Source organism: Gorilla gorilla, chromosome 13 (genome assembly GCF_029281585.2).
Source record: "Gorilla gorilla gorilla isolate KB3781 chromosome 13, NHGRI_mGorGor1-v2.1_pri, whole genome shotgun sequence".
In the NCBI taxonomy this organism is placed as follows: domain Eukaryota; kingdom Metazoa; phylum Chordata; class Mammalia; order Primates; family Hominidae; genus Gorilla; species Gorilla gorilla.
Window position 1 is genome coordinate 29,913,456 of NC_073237.2, and position 18,639 is coordinate 29,932,094.

Consider the following 18,639-nt stretch of genomic DNA (forward strand, 5'->3'; position numbering starts at 1 on the left):
GCTCAAAGGAAAGCTTACAAAATAATTTTCAAATTCTGGAAATTCTATGTTAGTTGTTTCAAAGTATGGTCTACAGAACAGTTGGTGCTTGAAGCTTTGCTATTGCACTGAAGATTTCAATGAGTGTGGGAAATTGTTGCTTCTACAAAATAAACACAGTCCTTTTATGCAGGACCTCTCAGAGTTTCTTGTGTTAATGTTAATTTCTAAAAGAAAGATAAACTATGCCGCATTATATCCCAAATCAATTTAAGACAAAGATTTGGAGGAATTTGCTTTTTGAATTGCCACATGAATACTACGTTAATTAATTAACTAAACTTCGCAGAGAATGATATTTGATTTCCAGTGAGTGGAAAACTTAACAGCTGTTTCTCTTTTACGAAAAATAAAAAACACATTATATAGTATTCACAATGAACTAGTAAATCTTTGGTCATAAAATTTAATCCTTAGATTAACTGATCATATTTCATCAAAACTTGTATTTCAGCTTGCTTGAACATACTTTAATCTAGTTATCTTATTGTACCAGCTTGTCTGACATTTAATTAACTATGCATAATTAAAGAATAAAAACCACATTTTTGTGCAGGGAAATCATGTGGAAATCACCATTCATTCCGGCCAGCATCGCAGTTGCAGTAATACTGAGAATCAATGCAGTTCCCCTCTAATCCACAAGTACACTTTTGAGCATCAGGCAGAGAACCTCCCCAGTAAGTGTGTGTTTCATTGGTTCTTCCAACCCACCAGCTCAGTGGGGTTCCATCTGAAAGACAAGTATAAGAAAGATGACATCTACTTTGTCCCTCACTACCACCCTCCCCATATAGCTCCCTTTACTCCCAGGTGTAAAGTGTATGTGTGAGAGGCAGAGAGAGAGAGAAAATGAAACTACTTAAACACTTGTATTTTACCTCTGAAACGTTTCTTTAAGCCTAACCAATGTTTTTCCCCCAATATTTCAATATCTAGGCTTAAATGATTCCATCTATTTTTCTTCTATTAGAAATCAGTCAGTTGCATGTGATACATACTTTCTATAGAAATAACATTCAAAAAAATTCACCGTTAAAATAAATACCAGAGTAATTTGCACACTAAAGATAAAATCTATTTGAAATTATGAAATGTTCATTGAGAAAGTTTAATATTATACAAAGACATTGATTTATCTCATCCCATCTTTTTGCTAACTACCTGTATATTACACATTTGGAAAGATATGGTACTCTCTGTCAGTACTTACTAATTTTTGGAGGTATTTGTTTTTGTTGCATTGGATGTCCTGACTCTTTATTTGGAGGTTAAAGAATGACATTGATAGGCTTTTCTCACCTCTGAGGTTAGAGATTTCTCATGCAAAGAAACAAAGTGCCCTGGGTCAACTACAGCTCTGACGAGTGCGCCTCCTTCTCAGCACTGACAATGATTAAATGATAGAGTCAGACACTAACTCAGATCTATAGAACTGCATATTAGGATAAGGGATGCTGTCAGGGGTTGGGAGTGAAGATTGGGGTGATTGACTGCACATCACAGTAAAGTTAGGATAATTTAAAAGGCAGGTGTCAGGCCACCTATCTTAAAAAAGGGGTCAGAGGCCACAAGTTGTAGTCATCACAGATTAGGCCATGAGGAAAGTGAAATTGGATTAACTCAACCAGTTTTTTAAACATGCTTGATCATGTGGTGCTGTTTTTCAAATTTCAATAGGTTGTTACCGTTGGAATATGAATTGAGATCTGGAACTTAGCTTCTACCTTACTGCTTATTACAACTCATTTATAACTCATCCATAGATAAGATCTCTGCATTCATTACCACCACCACTATCCATTACCTGCCCCTCTGCCAAAAAAAAAAAAAAAAAAAAAAAAAAAAAAAAAGGCAATCTGGGAAAATTTAAAGAGGAATTAGTACCAGAAATCTTTTAAAAATGTGCTAAAAGCTTGTCACTACAACGGAAAAGATATTTTTAAAAATTAATACACTCTTCTCGGAATGCCACTTTAAAAGTTACCGACTTCACCATTAAACTGTCGCAGATTAAAGAGCAAAACACTCATTATATCCTAATGTACAAGTGTAAATTTACATCTAAATCTCCCATATTCCCCATAAAGTAGTAAAAATGTATTTTTTTTAGAAACAGTAACAAAAAGATGTAAGTGGGTGAACTTCTAGACTGATAAAAGATCTTGTAGACTTGTCTATCCCTGCTATTTCCACCAAGTATGATGATAGATTCTGGAAATAATACAGAAGACAACCGAAGAGAATTCTGAAAGGTAGAAAGAGGAAGCTTAGGACCCCAGGACTGGAAGATACAATAACATAACTTTTTAAAAAACTCTGAATGGGCTCAAGAATAGAGTGAAAAGACAGAGGACAGAATCACTGAACTTGAGGACCCATCAATAGGCTTTATCTAACCTGACCAAAAAAGAGAAAACAGACCGAATATAAAAAGAACTGAGCCATAGGGTCCTATCAGACAATATCATCCGAATCTCAAAAAGAGAGAAGAAAGTGTGCTGAAAGAGTACTGAAAAAATACTGGCTGTAAACTTCCCACGTGTGGTGAAAGATACAAACCCACAGATTTAGGAAGTTAAGTTTAAGTCCAAAAAACGATAAACCCAAAAATATCGACACCAAGATCCATCATAATTGAACTTTTTGGAAACAAAACAAAACAGAAATCTTGAAAGCAGCCTGAGAGAATAACACATTACCTGCCTGTAAAAGAACCCTAATTTGAATGATAGTAGATTACTCATCTGAAATTACAGAACCAGAAGGAATGGCATATTTTTTTTCAGGGCTGATAGAAAAGAATTGTCAACTATAAATTATATATCCAGAGAAACTATCCTTCAAGAATAAAATGGAAATAAAACCTTTTTAGGCCGGGTGTGGTGGCTCACGCCTGTAATCCCAGCACTTTCGGAGGCCGAGGTGGGCGGATCACGAGGTCAGATCGAGACCATCCTGGCTAACACGGTGAAACCCCGTCTCTACTAAAAATACAAAAAATAGACGAGCGTAGTGGCGGGAGCCTGTAGTCCCAGCTACTCAGGAGGCTGAGGCAGGAGAATGGTGTGAACCCGGGAGGCAGAGCTTGCAGTGAGCCAAGACTGTGCCACTGCACTCCAGCCTGGGCGACAGAGTGAGACTCCATCTCCAAAACAATAACAACAAAAAAAAACCTTTTTAACACAAAAGAAAACTAAAATAATTTGTCGCTAGCAGACATTCCCTAAAGAATGGCTAAAGGAGGTTTTTCAAAAAGAAAGGAAATTATAACGAAGGATTCTTGGAACATCGGGAAAAAATGAAAAGAGAAGAAATATGGATAAATATAATAGACTATCCTTATCAATTTTTGAAATGACATATGATAATTGACACAAAAATTGTAATACCATATAATACTCAAGACAATGATATTTAGAAGTGGGGAAGATAAAGGGCCCAAATAGACATAAGGATTCCATATTTCATTATGAGAGTGAAGATATTTAAGTTGACTGTGGTAAGTCACATATGTACACTATAACACCAAGCAACGAGTAAGAAAATTATAAAAATTACCTTAAATGTAAATGGTTAAAATATAACAAAAGTTAGACGTTGGCAGAATCACCTGAAAAAAAAAATAACACAACGAGAAATTTATAAGAAACTCACTTCAAAATAAACATAGGCAGGTTAAAAGTAAAAGGATGGAAAAAATACACTCTGCAAAAATTAAATTTGAAAGAAAGCAGAATGGCTATCTCATAAAATAGACTTCAGAACAAAAATACTAGAGCAGGGACATTACATAATGATTTAAAAAAAATCACCAGGAAGACATAAATGTATATGCAAGAAACAATACACCCTTAAAAAAATGAGGCAAAAATTGAGACTTCTGGTTTCCAATCTGATATGACGTTAAGAGTCTGGAAGTCATCACTCCCATTCTCACAACAAGAAAAAAGCTGCACTAACTAAAAATAAACAGTTCTTCTTACACAGTTAAAGTCACAGGGCAAACATTACTCCTAAAGCTGCAGAGACAAGTGAAAACAACATCACAGCTAATGGAGCCAAAGCAGATGGTGGAGTCTGGTAAAAGCACTTACAATGTAACTGACTAATTGATGGATACTGAGCAAGGACAAGCTACAGAGATTGAAAACTCCTAGAGTAGGGGATAGGCCTTAGAGGGTCAACACACCTTCAAGAGTTTTATCTCCAGGAAGAGCCCCATCAAGTTCTCAGAATAAAGATAGAAAAAAAATGCTCTTATGTCTCCAGCAGGGGGAGGGAAGGAGAAAACATTTTTGAAATTAGCGCAGAACATTATGTTCTCCTTAACAACATTCTAATCCCCCAAAAAGCTAGTTTACTAGAGCCTAAACCACCTAGGGGAATGGAAATACCCAGCACCAGCCCCCTCTACCCTTCTTTTCTTACTCAAGGGAAGGGGAAGGAAGCTGAGAAGCACTCTGAAGGTCACAGTCCAGGAAGACAGGTTCTCTAAAAGACTGACCTAATCCTAGGAGTACAGGATGCTTCTGGCCGGGCGCGGTGGCTCACGCCTGTAATCCCAGCACTTTGGGAGGCCGAGGCGGGCAGATCATGAGGTCAGGAGATCGAGACCATCCTGGCTAACATGGTGAAACCCCGTATCTACTAAAAATATAAAAAAATTAGCCTGGCGTGGTGGCGGGCGCCTGTAGTCCCAGCTACTCGGGAGGCTGAGGCGGGAGAATGGCGTGAACCCAGGAGGCGGAGCTTGCAGTGAGCTGAGATGGCGCCACTGCACTCCAGCCTGGGCTACAGAGTGAGACTCTCTCAAAAAAATTAAAATAAAATAAAAACATTTAAAAAAAAAGAGTATAGGATGCTTCTCCTCTCCCCGCACCTTATCATCAATCACATCAGTACATTACCTGTATAGTAACAGGAAATCAAAAATGAAAGAGCTGTCAATTTTAGACCCTTTTTAAGACAGAGTCTCTGGGAAAACTCAAAATGGAAGAAAGAAAAATAAAATAACCTTAGAGGAAATTTTGGCCTCTGACACCACAGTTATGCAAAGAGCAAATTCAGCCTAACTACTAACCAGATAAACATAAAACCTTACATTAAAGGCTTCTTTACCTCAGTTCCTTTGCCAATACAACATGTCTGGCTTTCAACAGAAAATTGCAAGGTATGCTAAAGCCAAACAATACAGTCTTATGAGACGAATCAAGCAAACATGCAGATAATGACAGATTTGGAAATATCAGATAAGGAATTTTAAATAATAATCAATATGCTAAGGGCTCTATGTTGAAAAAGTGAGCAACATGCAAGAAGAGATAGGTACTATAAACAAAGATATGAAATCTCAAAGTATCAGAAGGAAATACAGAGATTAAAAGTAAAAATTGTAGAGTGTCTTTGATGGCCTCATCAAAGTCTGGGAAGACTGGGAAGTGCTGAGGAAAGAATCAGTGAGTTTGAAGGTATGTCAATAAAATTTTTCCATTAAACAAAAAGAGAAAAAGAATGAAAAATGAAACATAATATCCAAACTGTTGGACAATAATTTTTTTTTTTTTTTTTTTTTTTGAGATGGAGTCTCTCTCTGTCACCCAGGCTGGAGTGCAGTGGTGCAATCTCGGCTCACTGCAAGCTCTGCCTCCTGGGTTCACACCATTCTCCTGCCTCAGCCTCCCGAGTAGCTGGGACTACAGACGCCCGCCACCACGCCCGGCTAATTTTTTGTATTTTTAGTAGAGATGTGGTTTCCCCGTGGTAGCCAGGATGGTCTGGATCTCCTGAACTTGTGATCTGCCTGCCACAGCCTCCCAAAGTGCTGGGATTACAGGCAAGTGAGTCACCGCGCCCGGCCCTGTTGGACAATTTCAAACGGTGTAACCTATGTAACCCATAATTGGAATACCAGAAGTAGAAGGAAGAGAGTGAGAACCAGAAGAAATATTTAAAATAATGACAGTTGAGAATGTTTCAAAATTAATGACAGACATGAAACCATAGGTTCAGGAATCTCAGCAAACACCAAGCAGGTTAAATACAAAAAAATCCACACCTAGGCATCTCATATTCAAATTGCAAAAAATTGAAGACTTTCTTAAAATTAAAATAAAATCTTTTAAAAATAAAATCTCGAAATAAACCAGAGTAAAATAAAACACCTTACCTACATAGGAGCAAGAATGAGAATTATGACAGTTTTCCCTTAAGGAACCATGCAAACAAGAAGAAAGTGAAGTGAAATATTTAAACTGTTGAGAGAAAACACACACTAATATAAAATTCTATATCCAGTAAAATTATCCTAAATAGTAAAGTAGAAATAAAGACTTAGATAAACAGAATTGAGGAAATCTTTCTCCAGTAGACCTACCTTGCAAGCCATGTTAATAGAAGTTCCTCAGAGAAAAGAAAAACAATATAGGTCAAAAACACAGAAATACATAAAGAAAGGTAGGAACATTAGAGAAGAAAAAATTTAAAATAAAATCTAGTGTCTTCTTCTTAATTGATGTAATAGGTAACAGCTCTAAATAATACTAACAATGTATTGGGTGATTATGGCTTATGAATAAGTAAAATGAATGATAATAATGTAATACAAAATAAGACAGAAGGATTGGAAATGCTGTGTTATAAAGTACCAGCACCATTAATGAAGTGGAATAGTGTTATTTGAAAGTAGATTGTTATAGTGTATATTTCATACTCAAAGGCTACCACCAAAACAATGACCAAGAAATGTAATTAATATTCTAGGAGAAGTGAGGATATGGAATCATATAAAATGCTCAATTAAAACAAAAAATGTGAGAGGGGAATTCAGGAAAAAAAGAAGAAACAAGGGCAACAAATAAAAAAGTTACAATATGGCAAATATTAATCCAAATATCAATAATCACTTTAAATGTAAACAGTCTAAATATACCAATTAAGAAAGCAATGGCAACAAAAGCCAAAATTGACAAATGGGATCTAATTAAACTAAAGAGGTTCTGCACAGCAAAAGAAACTACCATCAGAGTGAACAGGCAACCTACAGAATGGGAGAAAATTTTTGCAATCTACCCATCTGACAAAGGGCTAATATCCAGAATCTACACAGAACTTAAACAAATTTACAAGAAAAAATCAACCTCATCAAAAAGTGGGCGAAGTATATGAACAGACACTTCTCAAAAGAAGACATTTATGCAGCCAACAGACACATGAAAAAATGCTCATCATCACTGGCCATCAGAGAAATGCAAATCAAAACTACAATGAGATACCATCTCACACCAGTTAGAATGATGATCATTAAAAAGTCAGGAAACAACAGGTGCTGGAGAGGATGTGGATAAATAGGAACACTTTTACACTGTTGGTGGGACTGTAAACTAGTTCAACCATTGTGGAAGACAGTGTTGCGATTCCTCATGGATCTAGAACTAGAAATACCATTTGACCCAGCCATCCCATTACTGGGTATACACCCAAAGGATTATAAATCATGCTGCTATAAAGGCACATGCACACATATGTTTACTGAGGCAGTATTCACAATAGCAAAGACTTGGAACCAACCCAAATGTCCATCAATGACAGACTGGATTAAGAAAATGTGGCACATATATACCATGGAATACTATGCAGCCATGAAAAAGGATGAGTTCATGTCCTTTGTAGGGCCATGGATGAAGCTGGAAACCATCATTCTCAGCAAACTATCACAAGGACAAAAAACCAAACACTGCATGTTCTCACTCATAGGTGGGAATTGAACAATGAGAACACTTGGACACAGGAAGGGGAACATCACACACCAGGGCCTGTCATGGGGTGGGGGGAGAGGGGAGGAATAGCATTAGGAGATATAGCTAATGTAAATGATGAGTTAATGGGTGCAGCACACCAACATGGCACATGTATACATATGTAACAAACCTGCATGTTGTGCACATGTACCCTAGAAATTAAGGTATGATAATAATAAAATAAAAGACTGAGACTGTCAGAGTGAACAACAACAACAAAACCCATGATCCACCTACATGTTGTCTACTGAAATCCTCTTTAAATATAAAATAGCAGGTAGATTTGAAGAGCTAGAGAAAGATATACCATGGTAACACTAACCAAAAAGAAAGCCAGAGTATCTAAATTAATTTTAGACAAAGCCAACTGCAGAGCAAGGAAAATTATCAGAGATGAAAAAGGGCATTACACAATAATAAAGGGGTCAATATAACAAGAAGATATAATAATGCTTAATGTGTATATACCTAGCAACAGAAGAGTCAAAATATATTAGGGGGAAACTGATAGAACTGCAAGGACAGAGAGACACATCCATTATTACCACTGGAGACTTCAACACCCCTCTATGAGTAAGTGACAGACTCAGCAGGAAGAAAATCATTAAGGATAGATTTGAACTGAACAGCACCATCAATCAACTGGATCTAACTGAATACTTTAGAATTCAATTAGCGTTATAGAATATTTTATCTAGACACTGCAGAATACACATTCTTCTGAAATACAAATGCACAATTCATTAAGTTAAACCACATTTTAGGCCACAGAACACTTTACCAAATTTAAAAGAACAGAAATCACAAAAGGCATGTTCTTGAATCAGAATGGAATTAAACTATTAATAGCAGAAAGAGAGCTGAAATATCCTCAAATACCAAAAAATTTAAAAACACATTTCTAAATAATAAAACATGGTGAAAGAGAAAGTCTCGAGAGAAACAAAATTTTTTAACTAAGCCAGTAATTAGTAACCTTCCCAAACAGAAGGTACCAAGCCCAGATGATTCACTGGTGAGTTCTATCAACATTGGAGAAATAAATGATACCAATTTTCCACAATCTATTGCAGAAAATAGAAGCAGAGTGACTATTTCTTAACTCATTCCATGGGCCAGCATTACCCTAATACCCAAACCAGCAAAACCTTACAAAAAAGTAAACTGCAAACAAATATCTCTCTTGAACATGGATGAAGCAATCCTTAAAAAATATTAGCAAATTGAACCAAACAATTTTTAAAAATGAACACCACAACCAAGTGGGATTTACTCTAGATATGCCTTTAACATTTGAAAATTAATTAATATAGTCCATCAGATCAACAAGCTAAAGAATAAAAATCATATGCTTTCAGTACTTTCTGCTCAATTTTTATGTAAACTTAAAATTGCTAAAAAATATAAAGCCTATTAATATAAGAAAACTGATAGAGCAGAATGGAAAAATAAACAGATCCACAATTATAGTACAGATTTCAAAATGTCTCTCTTAGCAACTGACAGAAGTACTGGACAAGAAGTCAGCAAGGATATACAAGATCTGAACAACATAATCAACCAACAGGATCTCATTGAAATACATACAGAATACTCCACTTAAGAATAGCAGAATATACATTTTTTTTTCAAATGCCCATGAAACATTTACAAGAGAGACCATATCCCGGGGAGCCAAACAAACCTCAACATATTTAAAATAACTAAAATCACACAAAGTATATTCTCTAAGCATAATGGAATCAAACTGGAAATCAATACCAGAAAGAGAAAAAGAAAATCTCTAAACACTTAGAAATTTTTAAAAATACACTTCTAAATAAGCTATAGGTCAAAGAATATGCTTCAAAGAAATTTATTAAAATACTTAAATGAAAATGAAACTACATGAAAAACTAAGTGAAAATGAGAATACAACATATCAAAATATGTGAAATGTAGGTAAAACTGTGTTGATAGGGAAAATGTAGCACTAAATGCCCGCATTAGGAAAGAAGAAAGCCCTAAAGCCAATAATGTAAGTTCTTACCTCTAGAAACTAGAAAAAAAAATTAACTGATACAAGCTGAAGGAAGGAGATAACAAAGAGAAGAGCAGATTTCAATAGAATTTGAAACAAAAATAATAGAGAAAATCATGAATCGAAAATCTAGTTCTAAAAAACAGTAAGATTGAAAAACTTCTACCAAGACTGACAGAGACAAAAAAAGATGAGACAAACTATGAATATGAGAAATTTAAGTGGATATCACTACAGATGCTGGAGACATCAAACAAATAATAAGAAAATACTATAAATAATTCTACACAAATCAACTTGACAATTCAGATTAATGGACAAATTTCTCAAAAAGTACAAACTACCACAATTCACCTAACATGAAATAGGTAATTTAAGTAATTGTAACTATTAAGAAAATTGAATTCATAATTTAAAATTACTGAAAAAAAAATCTCTTGGCCCAGATGGTTTTACTGGAGAATTCTTTTTGTTTTGTTTTGTTTTTGGCTTTTATTTTTGAGATGAAATCTCATTCTGTTGCCCAGGCTGGAGTGCAGTGGTGTGATCTTGGCTCACTGCAACCTCTGCCTCCCAAGTTCAAGCGATTCTCCTGCCTCAGCCTCCTGAGTAGCTGGGATTATAGGTGTGCGCCACCACGCCCAACTAATTTTTGTATTTTTAGTGGAGACGGGGTTTCACTATGTTGGCCAGGCAGGTCTCGAACTCCTGACCTCAAGTGATCCATCTGCCTCAGCCTCCCAAAGTGCTGGGATCACAGGCGTGAGCCACCCTGCCGGGCCTTACTGGAGAATTCTACCAAATGTTTAAATAAAAATTAAAGTCAATTTTACATAATCTCTTTCAGAAAACAGGAGACTAGAGAACGCTACCAAATTCATTTTATGTAGGCAGTATTGTCCTGATACTGAAACCAGATAAAGACAATATGAAAAAAGAAAACTACATATCAATATCTCTTATGAATTTGAATGCAAAAATATTCAATAAAATATTAATAAATCAAACACATTAGAAATGTATTTTTTAAATTATACATTATGGCAAAATGGGAGTTGCTCTAGTTATGCAAAGCTGATTCAACATATCAACAGACAAAAGAAGAAATATAATATTTTAATACCAATTGACACAGAAAAGACATTTGACAAAAATCCAATGTCCTTTCAAAATAAAAACTGTCAGCCAACCAGGAATAAAAGGGAACTACCTCCACATAACATAGGAAACAAGAATGAATGCTTTTCCCCTAAGACAGGAAACAAGGCAAGGATGTCTGCCCTCACCACTGTAGTTCAACCTAGTATTGGAAGTCTAGCTACTGCAATAAAGCAAGAAAAATAAATTAACTCCCTACAGATTGATGAGGAAGAAATAAAGCTGACTCTACTTGCAGATGACATGATTTTCCATATAGAAAATCCCAAGGAATCTAAAAAAAATTAAGTTCAAAAAAGAGCTTATAAGATTAGTATGAAACAATCATATTTCATATTCTAACAAGAAACATATGTAAACAAAAATTTAAAGCACAACAGCACTTACAATCAATCAAGAAACTAACTAAATGCCTAAGCATACTTATAAAACATATAATCTCTGGATGCTAAGAATTACAAAATGCTGAGGCAAGAAATCAAAGATCCAAATAAATGGAAAGATAGCTCATGTTCATGGATTGGAAGACTCAAAACAGTAAAACACCAATTTTCCCTTCATTGAGCTATTATGTTTAATGTCATTCCCATAAAAATTCTAGCAAGATGTTTGTAGACATAAACAAATTTATTACAAAATTTATACAGAATGAGGCAAGCTACAGACTTACTTAAACAATCTTGAAAAAGAAGAATAAAGCAGGAGGAATAACTCAACCCTGCTATACAGCTACCATGTTCAAGACAGCGTGATATTGGTGGAGGCATATAAATTAATGAAACAGATAAAGAATGCAGAAACAGACCCACCACACAAGTAAGTTCAACCAATTTTTAACACTATTTAAAATGCAATTCAATGCAGGAAGGATAGCCTTTTCAACAAATGTTTCTGGAGCAACTGAACATTCATAGTCAGAGAGAGTGAGAGAGAATCAACTCTCACATCTTATATAAAATGTGTCCCAAAATAGGGCATGGAATTAAAAGTAAAAGGTAAAACTATAAAACTTTTAGGAAAAAAATTCAAAAATCTTTGGAATTGGAATTTAGGGTTAGGTAAAGAATTTTTAGAATTGACATGATGTGTACAACCCATAAAAGGAAAATATGATAAAACTGAATCTCATCAAAATTAAAACTTTTGCTCTAAAAAATTCCAGTTAAGAGTCAATGAATAGGCAAGCAACAGAGTGGGAAAAAATATTCGCAAATCACATATCCAACAAAGGGCTAGTATCTAGAATGTATAAAGAACTGAAAATTCAACAGTAACAAAACAAATCCAAACAATCCAATTAGAAAATGAACAACAACAAAAACACATTCACAGACATCTATCTCACTGAAAACGATATACAGATGGCAAATAAGCATATAAAACATGCTCAATATTATTAGACATCAGGGAGACACAAATTAAAACCACAATAAAGATATTACTACACAGTTATCAGAATAGCTAAAATAAAAAATAGTCGCAACACCAAATGCTGATGAGCATGTGGAGGAAATGAAATCATACACTGTTGGTGGGAATGGTACAACCATTCTAGAAAACAATTTGGCAGCTTTTTATAAAACTAAGTATGCAGTCACCATATATGACCCACCAATTGCACTTTGGGGCATTAATTCCAGAGAAATGAAAACTGATGTTCACACAAAACCTGTACACAATGTTCATAAAAGCTTTATTCATAATTGCCCCAAACTGTAAACAAACAACCCAGATGCCCTTCAATGAGTGAATAAACTCTGGTATATCCATGCCACAGATTGCTAATCAGCAATGAAAAGGAACAAATTACTGATATACACAATTATGCAAATGAATCTAGAGAGGATTACACAGAGTGAAAAAAACTCAACCACAAAGAGTACATACTATATAATTTCATTTACATAACATTCTTGAAATTTAAAAAAACCCATAGAAATGGAGAACATACTAGTGGTTATTAACGAGCAATAGAGCAATAGGAGGAATTGTTTTTTTTTTTTGAGACGGAACGGAGTCTTGCTCTGTCGCCCAGGCTGGAGTGCAGTGGCGCCATCTCGGCTCACTGCAAGCTCCACCTCCCGGGTTCACGCCATTCTCCTGCCTCAGCCTCCCGAGTAGCTGGGATTACAGGCACCCTCCACCACGCCTGGCTACTTTTTTGTATTTTTAGTAGAGACGGGGTTTCATTGTGTTAGCCAGGATGGTCTGATTTCCTGACCTCGTGATCCACCCGCCTCGGCCTCCCGAAGTGTTGGGATTACAGGCATGAGCCACCATGCCCGGCCAAGAGGAGGAATTCTTGTGCTGATGGAAATACTGTGTATCTTGACTGTATGCATGTCAAGATTCCGGCTGTGATATTGCACTATACTTCTACAAGATGTCACCTTGGGGTGGGGGAACTGCTTAACGGCTACTCGGGTTCTCTCTGTTACTTCTCACAAGTGTATGTAAATCTACAATTATCTCAAAAATATTTTTTAAATTATCTTTTCAAAAGAGGAGAAATAGGGAAATTCTCACTGATGGGAGTAGAACATTCCATTTCTTGTGTTATTTTAGCCCCTAGCCCAGTAGTTTCCAAAAGATCACCTGGAGATTTTTTTAAAACAATTCCAAAGCCAAGGCTACACTTCATTCAACAGCAATGAACTAACAAATAATTAAGTTTTGTAATGCCAACTTTAAAAAACTGGAGAACTGGGAAGGAGAGTTTCTTACTTACTGAACTTATGTAAGCTATCTCATTTATAAAAGAAACCCCATGAGATCAGTACTACAGGGTCCATTTCATCAAAGAGGAAACAAAGTCTGAGAAAGATTAAGGAATGGCCTAAATTTCCACAGCTGCTAAGTGACAGACTTAGCACTTGAACTTCGAATGCAACCAGACCTTTGCTCTTTCTACTAGACCAAATTGGCTGGCAGGCATCCAGGGGAGAGAGGGATCACCCTGGGAAGGGACCCAGATGCGGACTGCACAGGTCTAGCACAGTGGGTAAGATTTAAGAGTGTGAGGGCCGGGCGCGGTGGCTCACGCCTGTAATCCCAACACTTTGGGAGGCTGAGGCGGGCAGATCACCTGAGGTCAGGAGTTCAAGAACAGCCTGACCAACACGGTGAAACCCCGTCTCTACTAAAAATACAAAAATTGGCCGGGCGTGGCGGCACCCGCCTGTATTCTCAGCTATTCGGGGGGCTGAGGCAGGAGAATCGCTTGAAGCCGGGAGGGGAGGGGGTTGGAGTGAGCAAAGATCGTGCCACTGCACTCCAGCCTGGGTGACAGAGAGGCCAATCCAAGCAGAGGAAATGGTCTGGCATATTCCAGGGGCTGATTGGCCAGACGGATTAGGGAAGGCAATGCAGTTATGGGTTAGTGGATCAGCGCAAACCACCTTCAGATGACAGTCATATACCACTTTCCAACTTAGAGATTTTGTATTGAAAATTTAAGAGTGAAATTTAATTTAAGTGGCTTTATTATGCTACCGACATATACTGTTTTTGTTTTTTTAAGACAAGGTGTTGCTCTGCTGCCCAAGCTGGAGGCAGTGAAGCAATCACAGCTCACTGCAGCCTGGACTTCCTGGGCTCCAGTGATCCTCCCGCCTATATACTATTTGGGATTGCTAAAACTAAAAAAAGAAAGGCAAATTTCAGTATTTAACTATAATTAGCAATAAAGTGCTTTCAAGAAACTATATGGAAACTGTTGGAGAGGAGCGGTGAGTCCTGCAGGGGACTGTGGGGATTCCGGAAAGGAGGGGGAAGTTGGTCTTTAACTTAGAAGATGGTTTTGATGCAGGCAGAGTTTCCAAAACATTACTTCCATATATGAAGATTAAGGTATACATTTCTCAAGATATAATTTCAAAAAAATGAGACAGCCACTGACAAAAGGTTTTAATAACCCTGGTCATTATTTCATCCTAGACCACAGTGAAAGTGGCGGGGCTGAGGAAGGGCATATTCAGTTAATCTAAAGGGAGGAAACAAACGTTCCAGGTAGATTTAGAGGAAGACTTTGAGAAGAGTAAGGAGGTTACCGGTTCCCACTGGTCTTCATGAAGAACTGTTAGACCCAGCCTGCCCTACAGCCATTATCTCCTCAGTGTGAACGGAAAGCTAAGGCATAAGTTACTAGCAAAATTTCCCTTGATTAAGAAAGGACAAGTCACTAGTCCTGCATATGAACGCGCTGAACGTCTCTCAACGGTCAGGAAGGCGCTCTTGAATGTTCTTTGGTCCGACCAAGAGCGGGAAGAGAAGGAGAGAGCAGTCAGGGCTTTGAACTAAGAGCCACGGGAGGGACCCTGGCCTTTTCTCCCTCAAAGGCATCTCGCAGCCCGAGGGCCGCGCCCCGGCCCCGTGAGCCCCTGTAGCCTCCAGCAGTGGCGCTTACCTCGTGAGTCCGGGCGCCGCGCCGTCCCGCAGCGCAGAGCCAGCCGCTGCTCGCAGCGCTCCGCCAGGTTCACCGCGGCCCGCAGCTGCCCCGCGCCCGCTGCGTACGCGAAGGACACAGCCGAGCGCGGGTGCCCGCTGGGGGCACCTCGGAGGGTCACCGCGTCGGGGCCACCGTGCCGCACCACTGTCCACGCGGCGTCTGCTGAGCAGAAACGGGCAAAGGAGAGGCATCACTGGGCGGCAGAGGCCAGCAGCAAGAGGCAAAGCACACCTGTCTTTTATGTGAATTAACGTTTAATTGAAATTTACATTACTGCATGTTTGCCGCGATTTGAGGAGTTGGACCTGTGTAACAATGTACTGAGCCAGAACTCAGCCTCTAAGAGAAAGCATATTGGAAGAACTGATGACCAAACTTTTGTGACGTCACGCCTAAAAGTGTATCATGTAAGCAATGACTTTTTAGTTGTTAAAACCATTTTTTTATATCAACACAAGCATGGGGCCAAACTGTTACTACCTGGACCTTTATCTTTTTAAACTCATCTGCATTTTCCTCATCTGTATGTGCCTCTATTTCTTTCATTATCGAATAAATTTATAAAAGATACATATTGGGACAATGTGACACACATACTCACAGGTATGATAGGAAGCAGCTCTATTAAAATAAAGTGGTTTAATTGTGTCAGCTTCTCCATCAGTGACCAAGCCCAGAGGAATCAGAGGCCTTGAGCTTCTAACAGCACTTTCCAGGCGGTGACCCTGAGCATCTGACTGCCTGCTGACATCATTTCTGATGTATCTCTGTCACTTGATTACTTATATTGTTTTGATGAAATAAAAACAAAATGACTCCACAATCTCAAAAGGGAAGAAGTGCATCTTGAGTTCTTTAGTGTTCCCAACAATGGACCTCCCACCAGACTTAAAGTCACTTTAATTCTACTATGCTGGTGCTGTGTGGTCCTTTAACCTCTAATAAGATGTATTTAGAATAATGGACATTTTACATAAAAATTTTCCGAACTGGAGAAACGAAGAAACATTCGTATGGGGATTTTTTAAGTACTACGAAACAAAACAATGTGATACATTTTACCTTGAGAAATCGCCCTTCACATCTCAGGATTTTTAATGGCTTGGCTGCTAACTGTGCGTAAGACAAATTTCATAGCCTTACTGTTACTTACACACGCCTAACAACAGAGATCAGAGGAAAGAAGGAAAAGAAAACCAGCCATGCTACTGAAATATCTCTTTAGTCACAGAACCCATGGAGAGCAAAGGTGTGATATCCACAAATGAGCCACAAGTACAGAAAAAAATCTGCAAATGTAAATAACGAATGCAATTTTAAATTAAATTATCACTCCACTCACTGTACTCACCAAAGGAGGCTCTAAGTGTGCCTATGGTAATTTCAATTCCATGGGTTCTTCCTTTAATATTGCTCTATTTTTTTATTTTAGATTTTTTATTTAATTTATTTATTTTTGAGATAAGAGTCTCGCTCTGTTGCCCAGGCTGGAGTGCAGTGGCGCTATCTCAGCTCACTGCAGCCTCTGCCTCCTGGGTTCAAGCAGTTCTCCTGTCTCAGCCTCCCAAGTAGCTGGGACTACAGGCACACACCACCACACCTGGCTAATTTTTGTATTTTTTTAGTAGAGACGGGGGTTTCACCATGTTGGCCAGGCTGGTCTTGAACTCCCAACCTCAGGTGATCCACCCGCCTTGGCCTCCCAAAGTGCTGGGATTACAGGTGTGAGCCACCACGCCTGGCCTCATTTTAGAATTTTTACAACCTGGTGTTACTCTGTGCACATCACCTACTCTCACCTTCAGAGTTTTCCTATCAACTGAATCAAATATAGAAAACCTATGGAACACTAAGTTGGGCATTAAAGATGATCAACCACATGCCATTTTTGGCCATGTGTTCATGATTTGTTGTACAATGGGAGAGAAATGATGGTCCGGAGTAGTTCACATAGGCTGGTGGGCAGTATGATAGATTTGCAGTCTCCCATGGTTACGATGTGATCACAGAAATGCCCTCAGTACTGAGAAAGGAACTGTTGAGAATACATCTGTAAAACTTGTTTTTCTGAAGAGTAGAATAGTAACCAGCGACATTATAGGATATGCATTTGTGTTTATAAAATTCCACTTGACTCACTTCTCCTTATATTATCAGTAGTAAAAGACCCAAAGAAGGACATAGACCATTGTGGTTTCCCTAATTGCTCATAATTTATTTCAATTGATTATAAGCATATTGGAACTGGAAAGGATCTTAAAGAGCATCTAATATAACCCTTATATTTTTCTTTTTCTTTTTTATTAGAGATAGGGTCTCCCTCTGTTGCCCAGCTTGGAGTGCAGTGGCACCTTCATAGTTTACTGCAGCCTCGACCTCCTGGGCTCAAGTGAATTGGACCTGAGTAGATTAATTATAACAGTGGCTAAGTGTGGAAAGGGGTTCAGAGGTGTGGCTGAATCAGAACACACTGGAGGCTGTCTCACTAGCCCAGAAGGAGGGTAACTGTAACACGTTGATCCCTGTTCCACTCCTGTTGCTCAAATAAATATCCGACTTTGAAAATTAAGCTAATTTAACTTCATGATTTTGATTGGAATTAACAGTACAGATGTTCCTCAATTTATGATGAAGTTGCATCCGGATGAACTTATTATAAATTAAAAATGCATTTTAATACATGTGACCTACTGAACCTAGCTCAACCCAGCCTAACTTAAATGTGCTCAGAACACTTAAATCAGCCTACAGTTGGGCAAAATCATCTAACACAATGCCTATTTTATAATAAAGTGTTGAATATCTCATGTCATTTATTAACTACAGTACTGAGAGTAAAAAAAAAAAATAATAATGGTTGTGGCCAAGCGTGGTGGCTCACGCCTGTAATCCCAGCACCTGGGGAGGCCGAGGCAGGTGGATTACGAGGTCAGGAGACCGAGACCATCCTGGCTAACATGGTAAAACCCTATCTCTACTAAAAATACAAAAAATTAGCCGGGCGTGGTGGCACGTGCCTGTAGTCCCAGCTACTGGGTAGGCCGAGGCAGAAGAATCGCTTGAACCTGGGAGGTGGAGGTTGCAGTGAGCCGAGATCGTGCCACTGTACTCCAGCCTGGGAGACAGAGCAAGCCTCTGTCTCAAAATAATTAATAATAATAATAATAATAAAATAA

The 18,639-nt window shown here is 38.0% G+C and overlaps 1 protein-coding gene across 4 annotated transcripts in view; it reads right to left on the reverse strand.

Moving 5' to 3' along the window:
* The window catches only part of LOC115933307 (contactin-associated protein-like 3), a 235,434-nt gene that overhangs the window by 48,344 nt on the left and 168,451 nt on the right, over positions 1 to 18,639 (reverse strand). For 2 of the 4 annotated variants that reach the window (XM_055351714.2, XM_055351711.2), the window contains exons 13-14: positions 15,422 to 15,622; positions 616 to 772 (exon numbers count right to left, since the gene is read on the reverse strand). In XM_055351714.2, coding sequence (XP_055207689.2) covers positions 616 to 772; positions 15,422 to 15,622 — 358 coding nt within the window. Of the gene's footprint in view, positions 1 to 615; positions 773 to 15,421; positions 15,626 to 18,639 lie in introns of all 4 variants that reach the window. The other 2 variants (XM_055351712.2, XM_055351710.2) reach the window with 1 other exon arrangement.